This window comes from Thalassophryne amazonica, chromosome 7 (assembly GCF_902500255.1).
Source record: "Thalassophryne amazonica chromosome 7, fThaAma1.1, whole genome shotgun sequence".
Taxonomy (NCBI): Eukaryota; Metazoa; Chordata; class Actinopteri; order Batrachoidiformes; family Batrachoididae; genus Thalassophryne; species Thalassophryne amazonica.
This window is the reverse complement of record NC_047109.1, coordinates 87386560-87408001: the sequence shown is the minus strand read 5'-3', so window position 1 is coordinate 87408001 and position 21442 is coordinate 87386560. Positions and strand designations below refer to the sequence as shown.

General features: G+C 39.6%; 1 protein-coding gene across 1 annotated transcript; it reads left to right on the top strand.

Moving 5' to 3' along the window:
• Window positions 1-8346: 8346 nt before the first annotated feature.
• rbm12bb (RNA binding motif protein 12Bb) lies at window positions 8347-17965 on the top strand. The gene is made up of 2 exons (XM_034174938.1): window positions 8347-8442; window positions 15259-17965. The coding sequence occupies exon 2, from the start codon at window positions 15281-15283 to the stop codon at window positions 17537-17539; it is 2259 nt and encodes a 752-aa protein (XP_034030829.1). The 5' UTR covers window positions 8347-8442; window positions 15259-15280; the 3' UTR covers window positions 17540-17965.
• The last annotated feature ends 3477 nt before the right edge of the window (window positions 17966-21442 follow it).

The following is a 21442-nucleotide window of genomic DNA, read 5'->3' as shown; positions in this document are numbered from 1 at the left end:
GCAGCTGGCGCGAGCCCTGAAACACTTTGTGGATCCGAACCCTCAACTTATTGAGATCCATTCATGTGACCTAATGTCTTGATCACTAATTTCGTATGAGAAATCGCAGAATCCAATAGAGTCCATTTATAAGAAATTTCTCCGAAGACCTTTACGTTCACTTTTGAAATTGTCAAGGTAAAATGCATTCATTCATAAAATGTATGGAAGAGCGTTTCCGCCAATTGGAAATAATGTTTTTAATAATTTTGCATCTCGTACAGCTTACTATCTTAAAAATATGACATATAAGCATGAATTCATGTAATTATGAATTCGATTCCTTCAAATTTGAATTTCATTATCTTGTTGGCTCATATCAGATCTCAAAATGACTCCTATATAACGTCAAAATATGTCATTGACATTTAATTGGTGGATTATATGTCACGTGGCATCGATTCTTTGTTTCAGTATGTGGAAAAGTAGTCCAGTGTTTGAATGACGTCATTTTCGATTTGGTTCCATATACGTGCGTGCATATAGGTTTCGCTCCGTTGAACGACTCCACTACCTTTTCCAAAAATGTGTCCATGATACGAAGGAGCTAAACGCAGTACGCCGACGGCAGCTTACGCAGTGCTTTCGGGGACATATGTAGCAGCAAAGAAGCTTTGTCAGATGAACAAGTGGACAAGTTGTGATTTTTCGCTGAACTTAGGAAACCAGATGCTCTTCCACATACTCCGCTTCTGTCTTCGGAGGACAACAGTCTCTGCTCCTCTGCTTTATGCTTCTTGTTCTGAGAAGAAACACCAGCCTTATTTTGAATAAAATATCAAATGACAATTTAGGTGTTATATTACACACAAACAAAAGAGAATGTTTTCTACTCGTGCAGTGGAAAGAATATGGAATGTTCTCATGCAGTATTTTTTTTTTTTTATATTTATTTCATTCATTTAAAAGAAAAACAGAAAAGCAAAAAACAAAAGCACCACAATACCAGAATGAAAAGGAGCAGAAAGAAGAACAAGTCTTATGATTTCTGCCCCTTTTAACAATACAATCTTTCAATATACAGCATCATAGTCAACATTATTTAACAGATTGCATTTCTTTAACTTGTCACATACCACTGACCCATTTCATAATTATGACCATTAATCAATAGATTACATCACTGACAGGTTACATTTAAACTTAAGACACTCCAAACATTATTAACAGTTTACTTTTTTTTTTTTGATTTTCTTGCAGCCCACTGACTTACTTCATAGTTTCATACTTACTTAATACATCTAATTTAATATGTTTTTTAAATAATTTAAGCGACCTTAATTCTTTAATTTCTTTATTAAGATTGTTCCATAATTTGACACCATTTACTGCAATACTCCTTTCCTTTACTTTGGTTCTAAATCTTGTTTTTTTAAAGACTTCTATTCCTTTCAATTTATAACTACTTACTCTTTTTTCAACATATTTTGAATGTTTGTTGGTAAAGTATTTTTATTAACTTGGTACATCGTTTGTAATATTTTCAAATCAACTAAATCATGAAATTTAAGTACCCTATACTTAATAAACAATGGATTAGATGGATCTCTAAAACCACTGTTACTAATCACTTTTAAAACTCTTTTCTGCAAAATAAATAAAGGTTGTATATAGGTTGTATATGTTGATCCCCAGATTTCTACACAGTAAGTTAAATATGGGACAATCAATGAATTGTACAATGTTAATAAACCATAACTATTTAATGAATATTTTACTTTATGCAAAACAGCAATGGCTTTCGCTATTTTTCCTTTTATGTAATTTATGTGTGACTTCCATGTAAGATCTTCATCAATCATGACTCCTAAAAATTTCATTTCTTTTACCCTTTGTGTATCCATTCCATCTATTTGTAATGACACATTATTTTCTTTCGCTCTATCATTAAACAATATGAAATTTGTCTTATTAATATTTAGTGACAATCTGTTTATATCAAACCAATGTTTAACTTTTTCCAACTCTGTATTTATCACTTGTGCTACTTCCTGTATATCTGATCCAGAGTAAAACAGCGTTGTATCATCAGCAAATAAAATGCTGCCAAGCACATTGGATACATTCACAAAATCATTGATATACAAAATAAACAGTTTGGGTCCAAGTACCGATCCTTGTGGTACTCCATAAACAATGTTACACAATTCTGATTTGGTATTATTTATCTGAACAAACTGTTTTCTATTTTCTAAGTAGCTTTTTACCCACTGATGTGCAACACCTCTTATTCCATATTGTTGTAACTTGTGGAGCAATCTTGAGTGGTCTATAACATCAAAAGCCTTTTTCAGGTCAATAAAAATACTTACAAAATAATCCTTATTATATATTGTTGTTGATATTTTCTCTATTAGTTCCATAATTGCCATAGCTGTCTATTCTTACATTGCACTCATGATCATTAATTATTTGTATATAAGGCCTGAATAGATCCTTGTCATTTGATTGGTGGGTTGTTTGTCATGTGACATGGATATTCATACCATTTGCTGTTGTGTGCCTTTTTTTTTTTTTTTAGCATTTACAATTACAACCCCAATTCCAATGAAGTTGGGACGATGTGTAAAATGTAAATAAAAACAGAATACAATGATTTGCAAATCCTCTTCAACCTATATTCAATTGAATACACCACAAAGGCAAGATATTTAATGTTCAAACTGATAAACTTTATTGTTTTTGTGCAAATACTTGCTCATTTTGAAACGGATGCCTGCAACACATTTCAAAAAAGCTGGGACAGGGGCCAGAAAGTGCAAAGAACACCTGTGTGGAACATTCCACAGGTGAACAGGTTAATTGGAAACAGGTGAGTGTCATGATTGGGTGTAAAAGGAGCATCCCCAAAAGGCTCAGCCATTCACAAGCGAAGATGAGGCGAGGATCACCACTTTGTGAACAACTGCGTGAAAAAATAGTCAAACAGTTTAAGAACAATGTTTCTCAATGTTCAATTGCAAGGAATTTAGGGATTCCATCATCTATAGTCCATAATATAATCAGAAGATTCAGAGAATCTGGAGAACTTTCTACACGTAAGTAGCAAGGCCGAAAACCAACATTGAATGCCCGTGATCATTGATCCCTCAGGTGGCACCACATTAAAAACCGACATCATTGTGTAAAGGATCTTACCGCGTGGGCTCAGAACACTTCAGAAAACCATTGTCAGTTAACACAGTTCGTAACTACATCTACAAGTGCAAGTTAAAACTCTACCATGCAAAGCGAAAGCCGTACATCAACAACATCCAGACACGCCGCCGCCTTCTCTGGGCCCGAGCTCATTTGAAATGGACAGACACAAAGTGGAAAACTGTGCTGTGGTCTGATGAGTCCACATTTCAAATTGTTTTTGGAAATCATGGATTTCTGGACAAAAGAAGAAAAAGACCATCCAGATTGTTACCAGTGCAAATTTCAAAAGCCAGCATCTGTGATGTTATGGGGGTGTGTTAGTGCCCATGACATGGACAACTTACACATCTGTGATGGCACCATCAATGCTGACAGGTACATCCAGGTTTTGGAGCAACACATGCTGCCATCCAAGCAACGTCTTTTTCAGGGACGTCCCTGCTAATTTCAGCAAGACAATGCCAAGCCACATTCTGCACGTGTTAGTGTGGCTTCGTAGTAAAAGAGTGCGGGTACTAGACTGGCCTGTCTGCAGTCCAGACCTGTCACCCATTGAAAATGTGTGGCGCATTATGAAGCACAAAATACGACAACTGAGACCCCAGACTGTTGAACAACTGAAGTCATACATCAAGCAAGAATGGGAAAGAATTCCACCTACAAAGCTTCAACAATTAGTGTCCTCAGTTCCCAAACGCTTATTGAGTGTTGTTAGAAGGAAAGGTCATGTAACATAGTGGATAAACATACCACAGTCCCAGCTTTTTTTTAAACGTGTTGCAGGCATCCATTTCAAAATGAGCAAATATTTGCACAAAAACAATAAAGTTTATCAGTTTGAACATTAAATATCTTGTCTTTGTGGTTGTATTCAATTGAATATAGGTTGAGGAGGATTTACAAATCATTGTATTCTGTTTTTATTTACATTTTACACAACATCCCAACTTCAGTGGAATTAGGGTTGTATATTATGTACTTACACTGAAGTTACTAAGCAGCTGATCTGCTCCGTGTGAGCCTGATCCCATCAGATCTCAGAAGCTAAGCAGTGCGGGACCTGGTTAGTAGTTCGATGGGAGACCTTTGGAACATCAGCGACTGCGTGCGTTTCTCCAGGTTGCACTGGACTTGTGTCAGGAAGGGCATCCGGCATCAAACTTGTGCCAAATACCAATGTGGATCTGTCTGTATCTGCTGTGGCGACCCCGAACAAAACGGGAGCAGCCGAATGGACAACAACAACAACAACATTGAAGTTACTAAATAAAATCACTTACTGCTCGCACACTTTTAATATAAAGATGACTTACTGTCCTCTGCTGTCTGAAAGTCTGGTCAATATTTGACTGAATTCGGTGTAAACATGGGTAAGTGATGAAGTGCACACCACTGCGCCATGTTAGTCCAGTAAAGGAATGGTCATAGGTCAACCTTCATAATTGTTGAAGGAGAACGCTTGGAGATCGACCCCAAACAGTTGTTCCAACATCTTGTTGTGGCTGATACAGGGACTGTTGACACCCAGAGCTTATCCACATATAAGTTGTCATCTTAACCCCAACACTCTTTGAAAACAATCTCTTGATGCGTCTACCTGACAAAGCAAGTCTCCAGACTGGCCTGGTGAAGAAGGTGCCATCCTGTATAGTGAGTCACTGTCCTTGATGGTGGAGCACTGTTGCAACAGCTGCCATTGCCTAGATAGACAACATGTAGCAAACTGTCTACTTTGTATGTATAGCATGTACACCACCACTGCAGTCACGCAGTTGTGGTATTTCATGGCTATGGAAGTACCAAGGATGAAGCACACCAAAGATGATGTGCAAACTCCCACAACATAGGGGCAGGAGTCCACTTCAAACCAGAAATGCAGCTAACCACGAAGAAGAAGGCATTCATTGCAAAACCAAAGGAACAAACAGAAATTATTGTACCTCACTGGCAGCGAGCTGGAGAAAGCTGGTACTGAAGTCAAACACAATGCTGGTGATGCAGATTATGACATTGTGAAAACTGCATGTAACATGACCAAGAGGAGATCGGTGACAGTTGTTTGGGATGACACAGACTTGCTGGTCCTGCTGCTGCATAATCACAGTCCCAGACATCATGTCATCTTTCTGCAGACAGCCAACAAGACCCTCAAAATCTGGACCCTGCAAAAACATCTAGATTCTGACGTTGCTGCTTCTCTATTCTTCCTACACTCTGTTATAGTGTGTGTCACTGTGTCGAGGCCATATGGCATAGGAAAGGTCATGGCAATGGGCAAGTATCATCAACTCAAGGACTATGCCAGTGTATTCCTGAAGGCAAATCAAAGTCAAGATGATGTTAGTAAGCATGGTCAGGCCACTCTAGAGGTCTTGTGCAGCTGCAGGCCTGGAAACAGACTTAATTTAGAGAGGGCAGCCAGGTTGAGCAGCAAGGTGGCATCCAGTGGATCTGCCCCCTGAATCCCTCCCACCCACCTGAGATGCAGCCAGGTACCACAGCTGGCTGGGCAATAATCTTGATCCGACCAAGTGGGGCTGGCTGCTTCACAAAGGCCAGGATGCTGAAAGGCTCAAGCCAGTAATGATGTAGAAAGAAGCTGTTCCAGCCCCCTCTCTGAAACTTGTGAAATGCAACTGCCATGGCAAGTGTGACAAAAACATCTGCTCCTGTCGCAACAATGGACTGTTGTGGAGCTTGGCTTGTGGTCACTGCAAAGGAATCATCTACGCCAATAGTGAACCCTGAAGCAGAGCCTCTGGATTCCTACACTGTTTTACTGTAAGACTTAATCTAGGTGTAAGATGTTTAAAGTTTAGTTGGATAATATTGCGTTTATTCGTCTGTCTTATTCAGTAAGATCACACTGCATAACCTACACTTGTGGTGTAGTTGACACAAACTTCAGGAAGGGCATCCAGCATAATACTTGTGCCATTTCAACATGCAGATCCACATTGGATTTGCTGTGGTGACCCCGACTGCAATCAAGGGAGCAGCAGAAGGGACTTACTCTTTGGTTAATAGATTTTATCAACTGGTTTGGAATGGCACTGGAATACATTGGGTATATACAGCTTCATAAACTTTCCACTTTGGTCGGATATGTTCAGCCTAAAATTGATAGGTCTCTTTGAAGCCATATATTTAATTTTGTTCTGCATTCATTAAGTTTATGGATTGACTTAATTTTTGGTCCTTAGTGAGGTGAATACCTTGGTATTTTATTTCTGACATGGCAAATTTCTTTTAAAAGTGAGTCATGAAGCGCAAAAAGTTCACATTTTGTTAAATTTAAAGTTAATACTGAATTTTTACTTTTTTTTTCAATGCTTTTTGGGATTTGATGTTCATTTTTTAGAAATAATGTTGTGTCAAGATGAATAATTTGTTTAGTTTCTGTTGTCATTATGATATAAAAAGAGTAAACACACACACACACACACACACACACACACACACACACACACACACACACACACACACACACACACACACACACACACACACACACACACACACACACACACACACTCATCTTCAAGTGCTTCGTCCAATTAAGGGTCACAGGGGGCTGGAGCCTATCCCAGCAGTCATAGAGCGTGAGGTGGGATACACCTTGGACGGGACACCAGTCTGTCAGAGGGCCACATATAGACAAACAAACATATTCACACCCACAGACAATTTAAAGTTTCCAGTCCGCCTAACCTCCAGTTGTAGGAGGAAGCTGGAGTACCCAGAGAAAACCCATGCAAACTCCACACAGAAAGGTCACAGGTGGGAATCGAACCCATAAGCTTTTCGCTGTGAGGCAACAGTGCTAACCACCAATCCACCGTGCTGCCCGGAGTAAACACAGTTGTTTGACAATAAATGGCTTCACACAACCACTAACCATGAGTGAAAATAAAAGTTTTGTGTTATTACTCATATTCTTTGAAAAATGGCCAAAAAAAACAACAACAACAACAACAAAAAACAAAACAAACAAACAAACAAACAAAAAAACAAAAATCAAAGATTCTGACAGGTATGTACACTTATGAGCACAGCTGCAATGCATAGTTGTGAAGTACCATTGTCTGTTTTTGCCTTTTGTTTTGTTTTTTTTCCCCCTAGGCCCCAAGTAGACTTTGAGATGGAGAAACTTTTAAGGAAAGTAATAAGTACGGTGGGATGGGTGGGCTAGTTCAACAGTACCTCAATAGAAAATATATGATTATGATCCATATATTTATGGATGGATCTATCGAACAAGAGGTTACATGATGTAATCTAGGGGTTTTCATTAAATTTACAGTCTTTAACAAAATTTTATAATTTTAAAACATTTTTCTTCTTCATAAATTTAAATGATTGAAAGAACAAACAAAACGCTTTGTGAAAAACATTCAAGTTTGGTTTGGTCCTCATATATTTGTTTTTGTGAATAAAAAGTTTCCCCATCATTAATAAAACATTCAAAGCTAAATTTTGCAGTCTGTTATCTACAGCTATACCAAATAAGACATTCTCTTTGTCCAAATGAGACGGAGATGCAAATTTAGATGAACACCAGACGCTAAAGTCCTCCCACAAAATATTCACAAATATACAGTCAAAAAACAAGAGATCAACAGTCTCAATTTCACATTCACAAAAGGTGCAATAATTTTATTCAAACCAAATCGAAGTCTCAGAAATTCCTTGGAAGGACATATGTTATTGGTCATTTTTAATTGAACTTCCTTTATTTTTGGAGAGATAGGAAATTTTTATATATTCACATCTTAACTTGTTCATTTCCTGTTTGGAAAATTATTTAGAAATCAAACTTCTGTGAAATGATATGGGATACAGTTCTCTGACAAACAACGTATGAAGGTGTTGGGAAATTTGGATTAGTGATAGATTGTCCATTAAATAGATAAGGAAGCTTTATCTGAACATGATTGAGGAGTAAATTATGACAGTAGGATCAATAGTTGAGGAAGTGCTTTGATTATAGTGTTGTTTTCTGACATTTAACATAAATTTAGAAGAAAAATTTTCAGTGTTGGCTTTTTAAATACCTGAAACACTGGACTCATCGAAAGGATTTAGTGCTGCTATAACGAACTAATGCAGAAGGTGGCAGCAATGCACCAATAAGGATGTCGGCTGCTGTTAATCACCATAGAAGAAGAAGAAGGAAAAGAAGCAGAGAGTCGGCGTGGTGTCGGGCAGAATTGATTGGATTCAGTTCATTCGCTTTTCTTTTTCCTGTGCTTGTGGCTTTTTGTAAGTTTTGTCGCTGGAAGATATGTTATGGTGTGATTTATACTGGATACATGAAATTCGAGCGCACGAGGTCAGCGGCCTTCAAATGAACTGAAGCCAATGTTAGAGGCCTACCTAGCCATATGGCTAGCGCTATCGAGCAGCGTTTCCACAAACAAAAAGTGCCTCTAGTCGAGCTCTGGCTAACTATAATAGCAACTTACTGTATTCTGCTAATCATAGTTAACCCTATGTTAATTTATTTTTGTGTAAGGACAGCAATTTGATTTCAAAAGTTTGAATCGGTTTCGAAGCCTGACGAATCCAGTGGTTCGAAGCTTCGTCGCTTAAAGTCAGAGCGCAGCCTGCTGTTATAACCCGGTACTGCACATACAGTAGAAAGGAATGTGCGTCATGTGAAGCGTGCTTCGAAACAGTTATATGGATCCTTAACATGAAATTTGGAATGTCGGAATGGATGGATTTATTTTTTTAAAGCCCGTTACGTTGATTGGGGTCAGTGAAATGTTTCACTTTATATTTGCTCACTAAGGTCGAGTTCAGAGATTGCTGTTTGAATGTTGTGTGATTGAACTGTGGTTTTTTTTGTTTGTTTGTTTCAATAGACAGTGTTGGCTGGTTTCATGTCATGTAAAGGTTTTGGTGTGGTCACTCACATGGACATGTAGTCTCATAGCAAATGGAACATCAGTGTAGACTTTGTATTGATATAATTTCACTGAGAAATTCTTGTTTTAAAGTTTAGCTAATTGTTTTTGCCAGAGATGAGCAGCAACTGACTGCACCGTTACGGGGCTGGTAATAGGGCTGCAACAAACGATTATTTGGATCATCGACAAATCTGATGGGGTTTCGACACGATTCATCGGATTACAGGGGAATTTTTTTTTAAAATGTGCCGGGGAAACAATTTTTCTCTTCTTCCATCACTTTATTTAACAACAGAACATTATTTGAAAACTTAAAATACTTGAAAATCAACATATCGTCAAATGTCCCTTGGCTGTTGAAATATAAAATAATAAAGAATAAAAATGTTTATAATGAAGAACAAAAATAATTTTACATGGCATTGCTTTATCAAAGTGCTGAGTTGCCATAAAACAACATTGGAACATAAATGTTATAAAATATATGGTGAAAAAGAGGTATTTTTGTTGCTGCAAATGAGCATAACCAGTTAACCATAAAACCTAAATCAAAAACTGTAGCCTGACTCATTATATGTGCAACGTTCTCTGTATAACTTATAAACTATGTGGTCATTTCACAATGACGCGTGACTTATGTCTCTCTAAAATTGTATTGTAGCATTATTAGTTATTATTACTATTATTATTGTTGCTATTATTATTAATATATAAATCAAAATAAATTAAAATATTATAATTTGTAGTACATTTGACTCTTTTACGACAACAAACGCTGAGTCATTATTATACAAAAAACATGCGCAAACATGCTGAAATGCCAGCAGCTTGATGCTAACTTTAACATTGAAAACGCCGTAGACATGCTAATGTGTTAGCATCGGCGTTAGCATAAAATACATCTATCAACTGTTTCAGAAGACCAGAACAGGTCAGTTTAACATGAAAAAGGTAAATATTCCTCACAGACATGCTCTTTAGGGTTTTAGTTGGGAAAAATTAAGATAAAGCGAAATAAAACAAATGAAACCAGCGAAGCAGCAGCTCGAAGCACGCCTTCATTGGTTCAAGATTCAAAGCAAAGCTCTGATTATATGGAAGAAACGAAACATTTGCGGTGAAACACTTTAGCAACTAATTGATTAAATTAGTTGACAACTATTTTAATAATCGATTAACTCGATTAGTTGTTTCAGCTCTAGCTGGTAAATCATCGATGGAACATTTCTTTTTAATTCAGTTTGAACATTGCCTTTCTTCAAGCTTGTTGAGGGAACTTGGAAAACTGAGCACTGCAGTGGCTGCAGTGTTTGAGGTGCAAAGTCCTGGAATTGGCCAGACCTAAATGGGTGGATAAACTTTTGGTTTTGTCACCCCATTAGGGCAGCACAGTCTCTTTTGAACCCTGTGTGATATTGCTGGATTTGACCACTTATGGGGACAGCCGCTCCTGTTGCGCAGTATATACATAGTATAACTTCACACTGGAAAATGGTGTACTTTGTTTTTGACTGCAAAAACTGAAACATTTGCAAAAAGTGCAGTTTTTGTTCGGTTCCCAGTGGAGAAGGGATGGCGAGGCAAATGGGAGAGGTCGTGTCGGTAAGTATTAGTCTACACAGCTAACTAGACTAGCTGTGTTCTCTCGCCTGCACAACTGCCTCTACACATTTGAGCTCCAGGTCATAAACAAACTGCAACACACATCCATTTTCCACCGCATTGTCACTTTCTTTGCATTTTCACTTTGTTTGCCGTGTAATTTGCTAAAAAAAAAATCTTTGAGAGGGCTGTCCCTGGATGTAGGATTATTGCATCATATGTGTCGTATTTTAACCCTTTAGCGCCCACCCTCAAATGAGACTGTGCTGCCCAGTTGCCAGCACATTGCAAGTGTGACAGTTGCTGTGGTATATAGTATCAGATATCATCCTGTCAGTGAGTCTTCATAATTTTCTGGATCTCATGTTGTCTGGGTCTTTGCTTCATGGTGAGTGTTATCACACTGAAGAGACTTTTTTTTTTTTTTTTTTTTTTCTTCACCGTTTCACCTGATTAGTGACTGCCTCAGAGGTGATACTTTTGCCCGTACTGACTGTTAGGACTGCATCAGTTCTTATGGATCTGGTAACTGGTGAAAATGGCTCAGTGCTATACTACTTGGGAAAAATTGAGGGACTTTTAAGTTGTTGGATTCTACTTTCAACATCCAGAGTGGCATTGCTGGACATGGTATTTCAATACTGGTGGCCTTCCTGGGGATCTGGTTAATGTCTTTTTGGCGTAAAGTTGAAGACTTTGGCAGAGCTGTTGGGTTTATTGAAGTACCCAGTTTGTGCATTCTGACCACAAACTTGTAGTTCCTGTGAGGATTCCGTTGAAGTCTTGCAGACTGCTGTCTGCCCATTGTGCAACATTAAGCCTGACCAGTCTTGAAGATCATACTGTTTTGTGGGAGTATGTGTACAACTTTGGTGGGGGATTTGCAGATATGGACACAGCTGGTGCAATGGGGGATTCTTCTGTGACTCGTCCCTGAAAGTTGCTGGGGTTGTAGACATTGGTGTCCATAGGAGGAGGTGTTTCCATATCCAATGACAATCTGAATTGCATCCAGAGGAGTCTGTACATGACATGATGGAATTTCCAGGAATTTGCATTATTCCTCCTGGAAGATGGAGATGCTGTTCTGGCAAACAATCTTTGTTTCAGTGTGGGAGACTAGTATCATCCATGAAGGAAGGAGGACTTGCAGAAAGTAAAGGTTGATCACCTGGATTGCACCAGCTACAGGGATATTACACTGCACTCTGCTTTGGGAGAGAAGTGCTTTTAAGGATTATTGTTGAGAGCATTCAGTCCCAGTTACATCCCACTCAGCGCCTGGAGGAGTGTGGCTTCACACCAAAGAAGTCAACCATCGACTGCACCATATTTTGTAGATACTTGTTGAAGGCACCTGAAAATATCAGTAGGGCCTTTTTGCAGCCTGTATTTGTTTTCACAAATACAAATAGTGTGTGTACTGACTGACTTCTTCCCAGTGACTTCTGGCTTTTGTCAAGAATGTATTCTGACTGTCTTTTCATTGTTTACATACCTGGGACAATGACTTTGCAGCTCATGCCATGATCTGTTTTTGCTGAATCAGTGCCCTGATTGCAGCACTTGTGGAGAGTGAGTAGTCTGGCTTTTTGATGGTCTTTGATGAAGACTAAGGCCCAGCCTTTCGGGACTTGGCAGTCAGAAGTGTATTTGTGTGTGGTTAAAATGTGGAAAGTGTACCAACATTGCCCTATCTCAGCAGCGACATTCATGTCCAAGTCCTTGACCTTTGAGGTGGAGATCCCTGGGAAAGTGAATGGAGACATAATGTCCCTGGACAGAGGTATCTGGCCATCCCAGCACCTATACAGGAAAAAGGTCAGAGTTTTTGCGTTAGTGGTCCTTCCTGTCTCGCTGTATGGTTGTGGGACTTTGACATCAACTGTGGACCTAATGTTACGATTGGATGTCTTTGGTACTGGGATCTCGAGTTACGCTGAAATGACTTTTAAGAATCAATGACTACTCACTCAGACCCATATGAGGTGTGTCACTTGCATCACGAAGGAACGTCAGCTAAGACATTTTGATTATGTGGCGGACTTCTCTGTATATGATCAGCATGCTGGCGCCTCAGTGTTGAAGACCACAGCGGATGGAAAACCCCAAAGGACTGCCTACGTTTCACATGGATGCAACTGCCAGATGGCTGCTATTGAGAAGTGGGGTTGGACCAGATGTCTGCCTGTGTGGTTGCTGCCTAAGACCTGTGGTGATTCCATATTGTTGTGGATGTGGTGACACAGCATCAATGTGTGGTCTTTGACCTGACTCGAGTCCTCCAAAACTATTATTAAATTGGTTTTCCAATGGTGTTTTTTTTTAACAGTACAGTGGGAGATGATGGGGCTTAACTGGAGAGTGGTTTACAAATGATGTGTTGTCACATGTTGATTACTGTAAGATGGATTGTATTTGTGTGTTGTCATTTTTGTCACTGTAAATATGATAAACTGGGGCAGGGGTTGTGGCCAGGTGCTTAGTGAGCTTGGTTTCAGTACAGAACGTTCCCACTTCAAACCCCACCCCTGCCACATTTCTCCATGTAATGTGGAGTTGCATCAGGAAGGGTGTCCGGCATAAAACTTGTGCCAATTCAACATGCAGATCCATCTCGGATCTGCTGTAGTGACCCTGGGTGTAAACAAGGGAGCAGCCGAAGGAACTTACTAAATATGATAAACTGGGGCAGCATGGTGGTGAGTGGTTAGTTCCTGGTTCAAGGCCACCCATGCCTCATTCTCCTTGTATGTCTGGAGTTGAATCATGAAGGACATCCAGTATAAAAAGTTGTGGCAAATCAGCAAGAAGGACCATAACTGAGCTGCTGTGAGAACCTAAACAAGGTTGGCAGCAGCCATAAGAAATAACTTGGGTTAGTTAGACTGACATCAAAGGCAGGACTGGAACATACTACACTGCAGAATTTGAATGGAATAGTTTGAAAAGTGATTTGAAGCTGGTTTACTTTTTGATAGTCCATAAGTAGTTGGGCAGAGATGCAATGTTTGTAATTTTGCCTCTTAACACTACCACAAAGGAGAGCAACTATTGTTAAATGTAAATTGTATGGTAGTTTGCTGTGAAAGGAAGAGACTTCTGAGGGGAAGCATCCAAGACTCCTGTGACAACTCTGAAGTAGTATTAAGCTTTTGTGGCTTTGATTGGAGAAGCTGCTTCTTGCTATTTTTGCTTGTTCAGTCATCAGATAGAGCTTCATGATAGACTGGCGATAGAAGGGTTTTCATACAAGAAAACAGACCAAATCTAGGCTCAAGTCTCCTGTGTGCATACTGGCAAGCTATAGCTGAAATTTGTCAAAGAAAATACTTCATTGTTACTCTATCATCCAGCTGTATAATTTGTGATGCAACAGTTGCACTATGCATAGTTTCTCCAATCACATCCGTAGAAGTCTATAATTCCTTCAGAGTTGTCTCAGCTTCCCTTACTTGTCACCTTCATGCGTGGTCACTCAGTGTTTAAGATCTGCCTCCTCCAGACAGATTTTCTGTACAGTAAGGTTAGAACGTCCCAATGTTAAGCCCCTTGAGACAGCATTGTTGTGATTTGGTGCTATGTAAATAAAATAAATTTAAATAAATTTTACCATAATGTATGTTTTACCCTCTAATACAATAAAAATCTTTAGGGAGTCAAAAATTTATGGTATCAATATATCTGCCAATACATGCATTTAAAAATGTCGGTTATTCCTAAGGTTGATCAAAGGTATGTAATTCAAGATTGATGTTTTACAGTATAAACATGAACTTTATTATAAATAACTAACAACCAACGTATGTAACGCTGTTATGATGCTGTCACACTGCCTTCACTAGCATTGGCAGTTGTACCATTCAGCATTGGAATAAAATAACTATTTTGGCCCCACCCTCTTGCCGGTATGGTAACCACTTGTTGCTGTGAAACACCCACTCTGATTGAAACGGTTTCAGCTGGTTGCTTTGCCTCTGCCTCTTGTAGGTAATGTGACCAAGAGGTGATTGGGTGGGAGCGGGTAGGGGTCCAGCCATACTTGACAGCATTGTAAATAATGCCATTGGAGTGTCTGCTGCTGGACAAACTACATAATAAAACAGTTTCCAACAGCCAAAGTTATTTTACCCACATTGTTTATTCTGTAAAATAAAATTCTTATCTGTAATTTACATTTTTGTCAAACCCATTGAATTAACACCGAAAGCCACCACAACACCATGTTTCACTTTGTTTCAAGGTGAAATTACAAAAATTGTGACCGCCCAACTATTTGCAGAGCTGAATTTTGTTGTCATTTCAGCACAAATGCTTTTTTACACCAGATGTTGAGATGTTCTCAGCTGAGTGTTTGGTGGTTAATGTCAGTCGAGTCTCGTCTTCTGGTCTGTTGTCAAGGATGTGACAGTAGTTATGTGTTAATGTGAGCTCCTTCCTTCGGAATTAATTTGTGATTTCCAACATCGAGTTCAATGGCGTTATGCTGGAAAGCCAAGGAATTAATGGTGAACTGGGGAAGCCATGTTGAAAATAATGCTGTTTTGTACCCTTCTGTCTGCAGGTGCCATTATTTGTGCTTCAGCATGGCGGTGGTCATCCGTTTGCAGGGGCTCAAACTCGCTGCAGATTCTCGGGACATTCGCAAGTTCTTCACTGGCCTCAAAATTCCGGATGGTGGGGTGCATATAATTGGTGGAGAGCTGGGAGAGGCCTACATTATCTTCTTTGCAGATGAAGACGCAAGAAGAGCCATGGCAAGATCTGGGGGTAGCATTCGAGGAGCACCTGTGAAGTTGTTGCTAAGTAGTAAAGCAGAGATGCAGAATGTACTTGAAGCAAGTACAAAAGCTGTCATGTTGGATCAAAAGAGGTCAGTTGAAAGCTTGAGGCGGCTTCATCTGGGCAGCAAACAAGGTTTTTCTTTTTCTCCCATGCCGCAGAGTTCTTCAGCCTCTAATATCTTGTTTCTCTTGGGAATGCCTTTCAGTGTGACTGAACAAGACGTGATTAAATTTTTCCATGGTTTACGTATCGATGCCATAATCTTGCTGAAAAATAACCGTGGTCTTAATGGGACAGGTTTTGTGAAATTTGCATCAGTAGAGGAAGCCAATGAAGGCATGAAGAGGAACAAGGAATACATGGGCTCACGGTTTGTGGAGCTTTTTGTTGCAACAGAAGAACAGTGGCATAAGGCTGCTGGTCATGTGGGAATGGGAGGCAGTGCTGATGGCAACTTTGAAAGAGGGAGGTCACCTGTTAGTACCTGGAGAACTCCACAGCATGATGCGAGGTCGCGATCACCTTTGGCTTCCGTTAGTGCAAGAAGAGCTGGAGACCCTCAGGAGGGCAGGGTATCAAGTGGCTCAAGTCATTCCTCTTCTAGCAAGTACTATGTATTTCTGAGTGGAATGCCTTTTCAGGTGACTAACAAGGATGTCAGCGACTTTCTCCGTGGTTTACATGTTGAGGATATCATTTTGCTGAAAAATGAACATGGGCAGAGCTCTGGGACAGGTTTGGTTAAGCTTGGAACAAGAGAGGATGCACTTGATGCATTGAAGAGGAACAGGGAATACATCGGTCCAAGGTATGTGGAGGTTTCACCAGCATCGGAACAACAGTGGTATGAGGCTGTTTGTAGTGTGGAAATGAGTGCCAATGCCGATGGGAGGTTTGAAAAAGGGAGGTCACCTGTTGGTGTTCAGCGAAATTCACGACGTGATGCAAGGTCGCGCTCACCTTTGGCTTCAAGAGACGAGGCTACTTCTGGTGGAGAGATGTGTGTTATGTTGGACAATCTATCATATGCTTTGGAGAAAGAAAACATAAGAGCATTCTTCCGTCAAGCAAAGCTTGATAATGATCAGGTCCTGTTCTTATTTAATGCTGATGGGAGCAGAACGAGGTCTGCATTTGTGCTCTTCAAGAATCTGAGAGACTACTGTGCTGCGTTAAGTCAAGCACAGCATAAAGAGCTTGCCAACCGACACATTTCTATTTCTCCAGTGTCGAGAGAGAAAATGATTGCACTCTTGACTGCTGAAACGCTGAGTAAAGTACCATGTGAAAGCTCAGGAGGGTTTCAAAAATTCCTGCATTCTTCTTCTGATGAGTCTCGCGGCGCTGAGAAAGCTTGTCTCCATTTGCGAAATTTGCCGTTTGATGTGCAGAAAGCTGAGGTCATGCACTTCCTCCTTGGGTTCAGAATCACAGAGGACAGTGTAATCTTGCTATGTGACAATAAAGGTGCTGGGGTTGGCGAGGCCTTGGTTGTCTTTAGCACTGAGGCAGAGGCTATGAATGCACTGTCTCTCAATGGCCGACGGTTTCTTGGCTCAGAAGTTATGCTAAAATGTATCACACGTGCTGAGATGCAGGAGTTTGGTGTTGAATTCCCAGCGATGAGAAGGGAAGGGTACTTGGACAAGGGAGGTGAACCATCCTATCACCCTCGCCAAGAATATTTTGAGCCTGCCCACGTACCAAGGACCAGCTTACAGGATCAGCGCTACGGACCTCGTGATGAGGCGCCTCTTTCTCAACAGTACAGGCGTAACGGATCTCGTGGTGACGTGGGGTGCCCTGCGCTGAATTTGAATAGTGCCACTTGTCTGAAGCTTGTTAACCTGCCATACCAAATCACAACAGAAGAAATCTATGATTTCTGCTATGGATATCGTATTATCCCAGGATCTGTCTCACTACTCTACGACGAGGCAGGACTACCTAAAAGCGCTGCTACTGTGGTGTTTGAGTCTCGTCAAGAAGCGTTAACGGCAATGCGGGAACTGAGTGGAAGACCAATCGGTCCAAGAAAAATACAACTAGAATTTATTTGAAGTAACATAGTTTTTTTCTTGGCATTTAATTTACCCTTGCAGTATAGTTGGACATACTGCAATGACAGTGGCTTTTTTTTTTTTTGGTTTGTAGTCTCTTTGTATGGTATAAAGTACTTTGAAATTAGGTAATGGATTTTTTTTTTTTGCTTTTATTGATGATAAAACTTTGTTTACATAATGATTTTTGTATATGTTTAACACAGTGCCCCTCCCCCCAAAAAATATTTTAATGTTAACTGGTTTGATTTGTATTAATTGTGTAGAGAAAATAAATGTAAAATTCATTCCATAGCCTAGTTCTTAAAAAAAAAAAAAAAAAAAAAAAATGGGTTGTGAGCTTTCAGTTCTGAAATGTAGAGTTTAGTTTGCATGATTCTTACGCATAAGATACACAGTGCATGTTAATAAAAGTGATCAGTGGACAAAAAATTTGATTCTCTTGTGTGTGGGTGGGTGATCACAGCATATGGTGAATGAGAAACTTCAGCAACATTAACAAAGTTGCCCCTTACAGAACAAGACAAGTTCCTAAGGGCCCTGTCACACCTTGACGATTCAGCCAGTGCATGCTGACGTATGAAAAATATGCTGGATACATCGAATAAGTTAGGCAGCTGCCGCATTATGACGATTTAACCAGCGTATGCTGACAGCCCTGTTTCTACCAAGCGAGTTGTATGGTACGGGTTGGAACGGTTAAGTTTGGTTTGCGTGTCCACTGTCGGCAGAGCCCCTTTTTTCGGCAGGTGGTTCACATAGATATTGACAAGCGTGTCATGGCACGTGCATATGCTGTCGCGCGGCATAGCCCCTTCTACATGGAGGCCAGAGTAACACTTCTTAAATTTTGTTTTTACCTTGGTGGATCATGGGGTTTATTTCATTGCATGCAGAATGGGGAAGAGTTGACTGTCTGTGGTAAATGCTGATGTGAATGAACGAGGAACTGTGACTTTCAACTTTTAAAATAAGTTAATTGGCTTGTTGTGGCACAAAGTGCCGGTGTTCTCTGGTTCAGGCTGAGAAATGCACCGGAAGCAGGCAAAACACAAGAGTTCTTTTAAAACGCTATGTTTCTTCAGCCACAACAAGGAACTGTTTTCTGATGTCTTTTTTCAAAATCAGGACGCTTTATTTGGGTAAGTTTTCTTCAGGCTGTGATGATGAATCCGACTGAAACAAGTAAGACTTTATATTTACTTGTGTGAATAGTTTTAATATTTGAAACTGTCTGAACTCTATTAGCATGATGACTGCAACTCTGTTTTTCAGCCAATCAATGGACAGCATTAGTGGACTTATTTCAACTTATGAGTAACTTAAAAGAAATGTCAACAATCGCACAACTGACCTATAACTTATGGCCCGTGTATGCAGGATATATGAGCCATACGCTGCTGGCATGCGTCGAAAATAATGTGTATGCCCAAATTTCTTTCTATGGGTTCTGTGTATTATGACATATATCGGCATGCTTCAGTGTGCTCTTAACGTACACAAAACTTACCCATAACTTAAACGTATTCCAGCATTTCTTAAAGGTCCAGCATACCCTGGCTAAATCGTCAACATGTGACGGGTGTAAAGGAAATGTTACCTTTTAGAGGTTTTTAAGGTTCAAGTTTTCACTTGTGGAAGCTATTTTTTCAGACAAGTAGTGTTAACTTCATTATGAGCTCAATGGTTAAATAGTGCAGAGGGTAGGCTAAAGCTCTCAATGTAAACTTTTTGTTGTCATTGAAAAGGTGAAAATAAGGTCTGGCAGTATACAGAGTACATACAGCGGATACAGAAAGTCTGCATACCTTAAGAATGCACGTTTTTAATTTCGTCGCAATTTTTTGTGTGTTTTAAACAAACTGAAAAATCTCTTGTATACAAATTCAATAAAATGTGAAACCCAAAATAAGAGATTGTATAAGTAATGGTACCCTTTAGTATGAGTATAATGCAAGCAAATCATGACTCGGTTAGTTTTTAGGGGATGGATCCATGAACATTTCCAAGTCGTTGAGTTGGACTTAATTTTCACCAACCATTAAGAACTGCAAACAGCAGATGGTGCTTAAGTCCTTTGCTCCATCATGAAGCTGTTACTGTCAACTATGTTGTGCAATGTAGTTTTTCACAGATGGTGGCTTACCTCACAAGCCCACTTATTGCGCAGTGTCTCCTATTTTTCACTCTTGTTCGCTACAGCAGAGCCAAGATGGATCTGCATAGTTTTACGCTGGATGCCCTTGCTGACAACTTCACATTAAATGGAGAACGGAGAAACAAGCATACAAATGTCTTGGTCAACACATGCCCTATTGTGTTGTTTATATTAATGAATTAATTCTAAAACATTGTTATAAGGAAATGTTCATGTGTCCGGCCCCTGACTTGTTTAAAGAAAGGAGGCTGTGAAAGTCATGAACTTACCAGTTATACTAAAAAAGGTAACATTATGTAACTCATTATGTTGGCTTTAAAATTTTAACTTTATTTACTTTGGCTTTATTTAACAAATATGTTCGTCCACAGCATGGTGGCTTAGTGGTTAACCCTCGCAGCAAGAAAGATAGGGGATCGCTTCTCAACTGGTCTTTTCTGTGTGGAGTTTGCATGTTCTCCCTGTGTACGTGTCGGTTTCCTTCTGGGTGCTCTGGCTTCCTCCCAATTTCAAAGATGTGCAGGTTAGGTGGATTAATTGGAAACTTTAAATCGACCTTTAGTGCGAGTGTGACCCTGTGATAGACTGGTGGCCATTCCAGCTCACCTGTGATTCTTAATTGGAATCGGCAAGTACAGAAAAGGATTCTTTTAAATGGGATAAGTTCAGAAATTTTAAGATAATGAAGCATGTTTTTATTTTATTAAACATGAGGCATTAAAATGTGTAAAACCTCAAGTGTGTGGTGACTTTCTTCATCTGCATGTTTGTCCTAATCTTAGTAATGTAAATAAATGTCCAAAACAGACTTAAGATGCTGCCAGTTGGGAAATTTCTTTACACATCCACAGGGATTTTCTCTACCATGTTACCAGACATTTTAAATAATATTTTCACCTTTTCGGTGGCAACAAGAAGTGATGAGACCCAGGTTGAAAAAAATGTGACCCTTGAACAGGATGTCAATCTATAGCAGGGCCACATATAGACAAACATGCGCATGCACACCAAGGGTAAATTTTAGGTTTTCAGTGCACCTAACATGCATGTCTTTGGATGTGGGAGGAAACAAGAGAACCCATACAAACTCCACACAGAAAAGGCCACAGGTGGGAATCGAACCCACGATAATTCTTGCTGTGAGGCAACAGTGCTAACCACAGCCACTGCTGTCTGTTTAGTGATCTTTCATGGTTTTATAATTTATCGTAACAGTAGAAAAAACGCATTGAGTGCTCAGTCAACTTGAATATGCCAATTTTGTGGTTAATTTCCATTTGTTTCCTGAACCTGCTTCATCCAATTAACAATCATGGAGCCTGTCCCAATGATCACTGGTTGAAAAGCAGGATCCATCCTGGACAGGATCCAAGTACTGGCACATAAAGACAGGCAAACACATTCACATCTGCAGATGTTCAGATTTAATTAACCTGCATCCCTTTGCAAGCGGGAAGAAGCCAGCGTACATAGAGCACTTTGCATAGTTTTATCTGCAATTAAGCATATGGCATAAATCCACCAGTGCAACGTATTAAAAAAAACCTGCTGAACAAAATGATGGTGGTATTGTAAAAATAAATTCAACAAAAACATTTTTTAGATTACTTATCTAAATGGTAATATGGTAATGTTAAATACCAAATATGTATTAATTGAAAACAACTGAATAGAAAAAGGTATATTTGCTCAGTGAGTACAAAATCACTAAAACAACACAATTTACTCTTAGAGTTCTATACAAA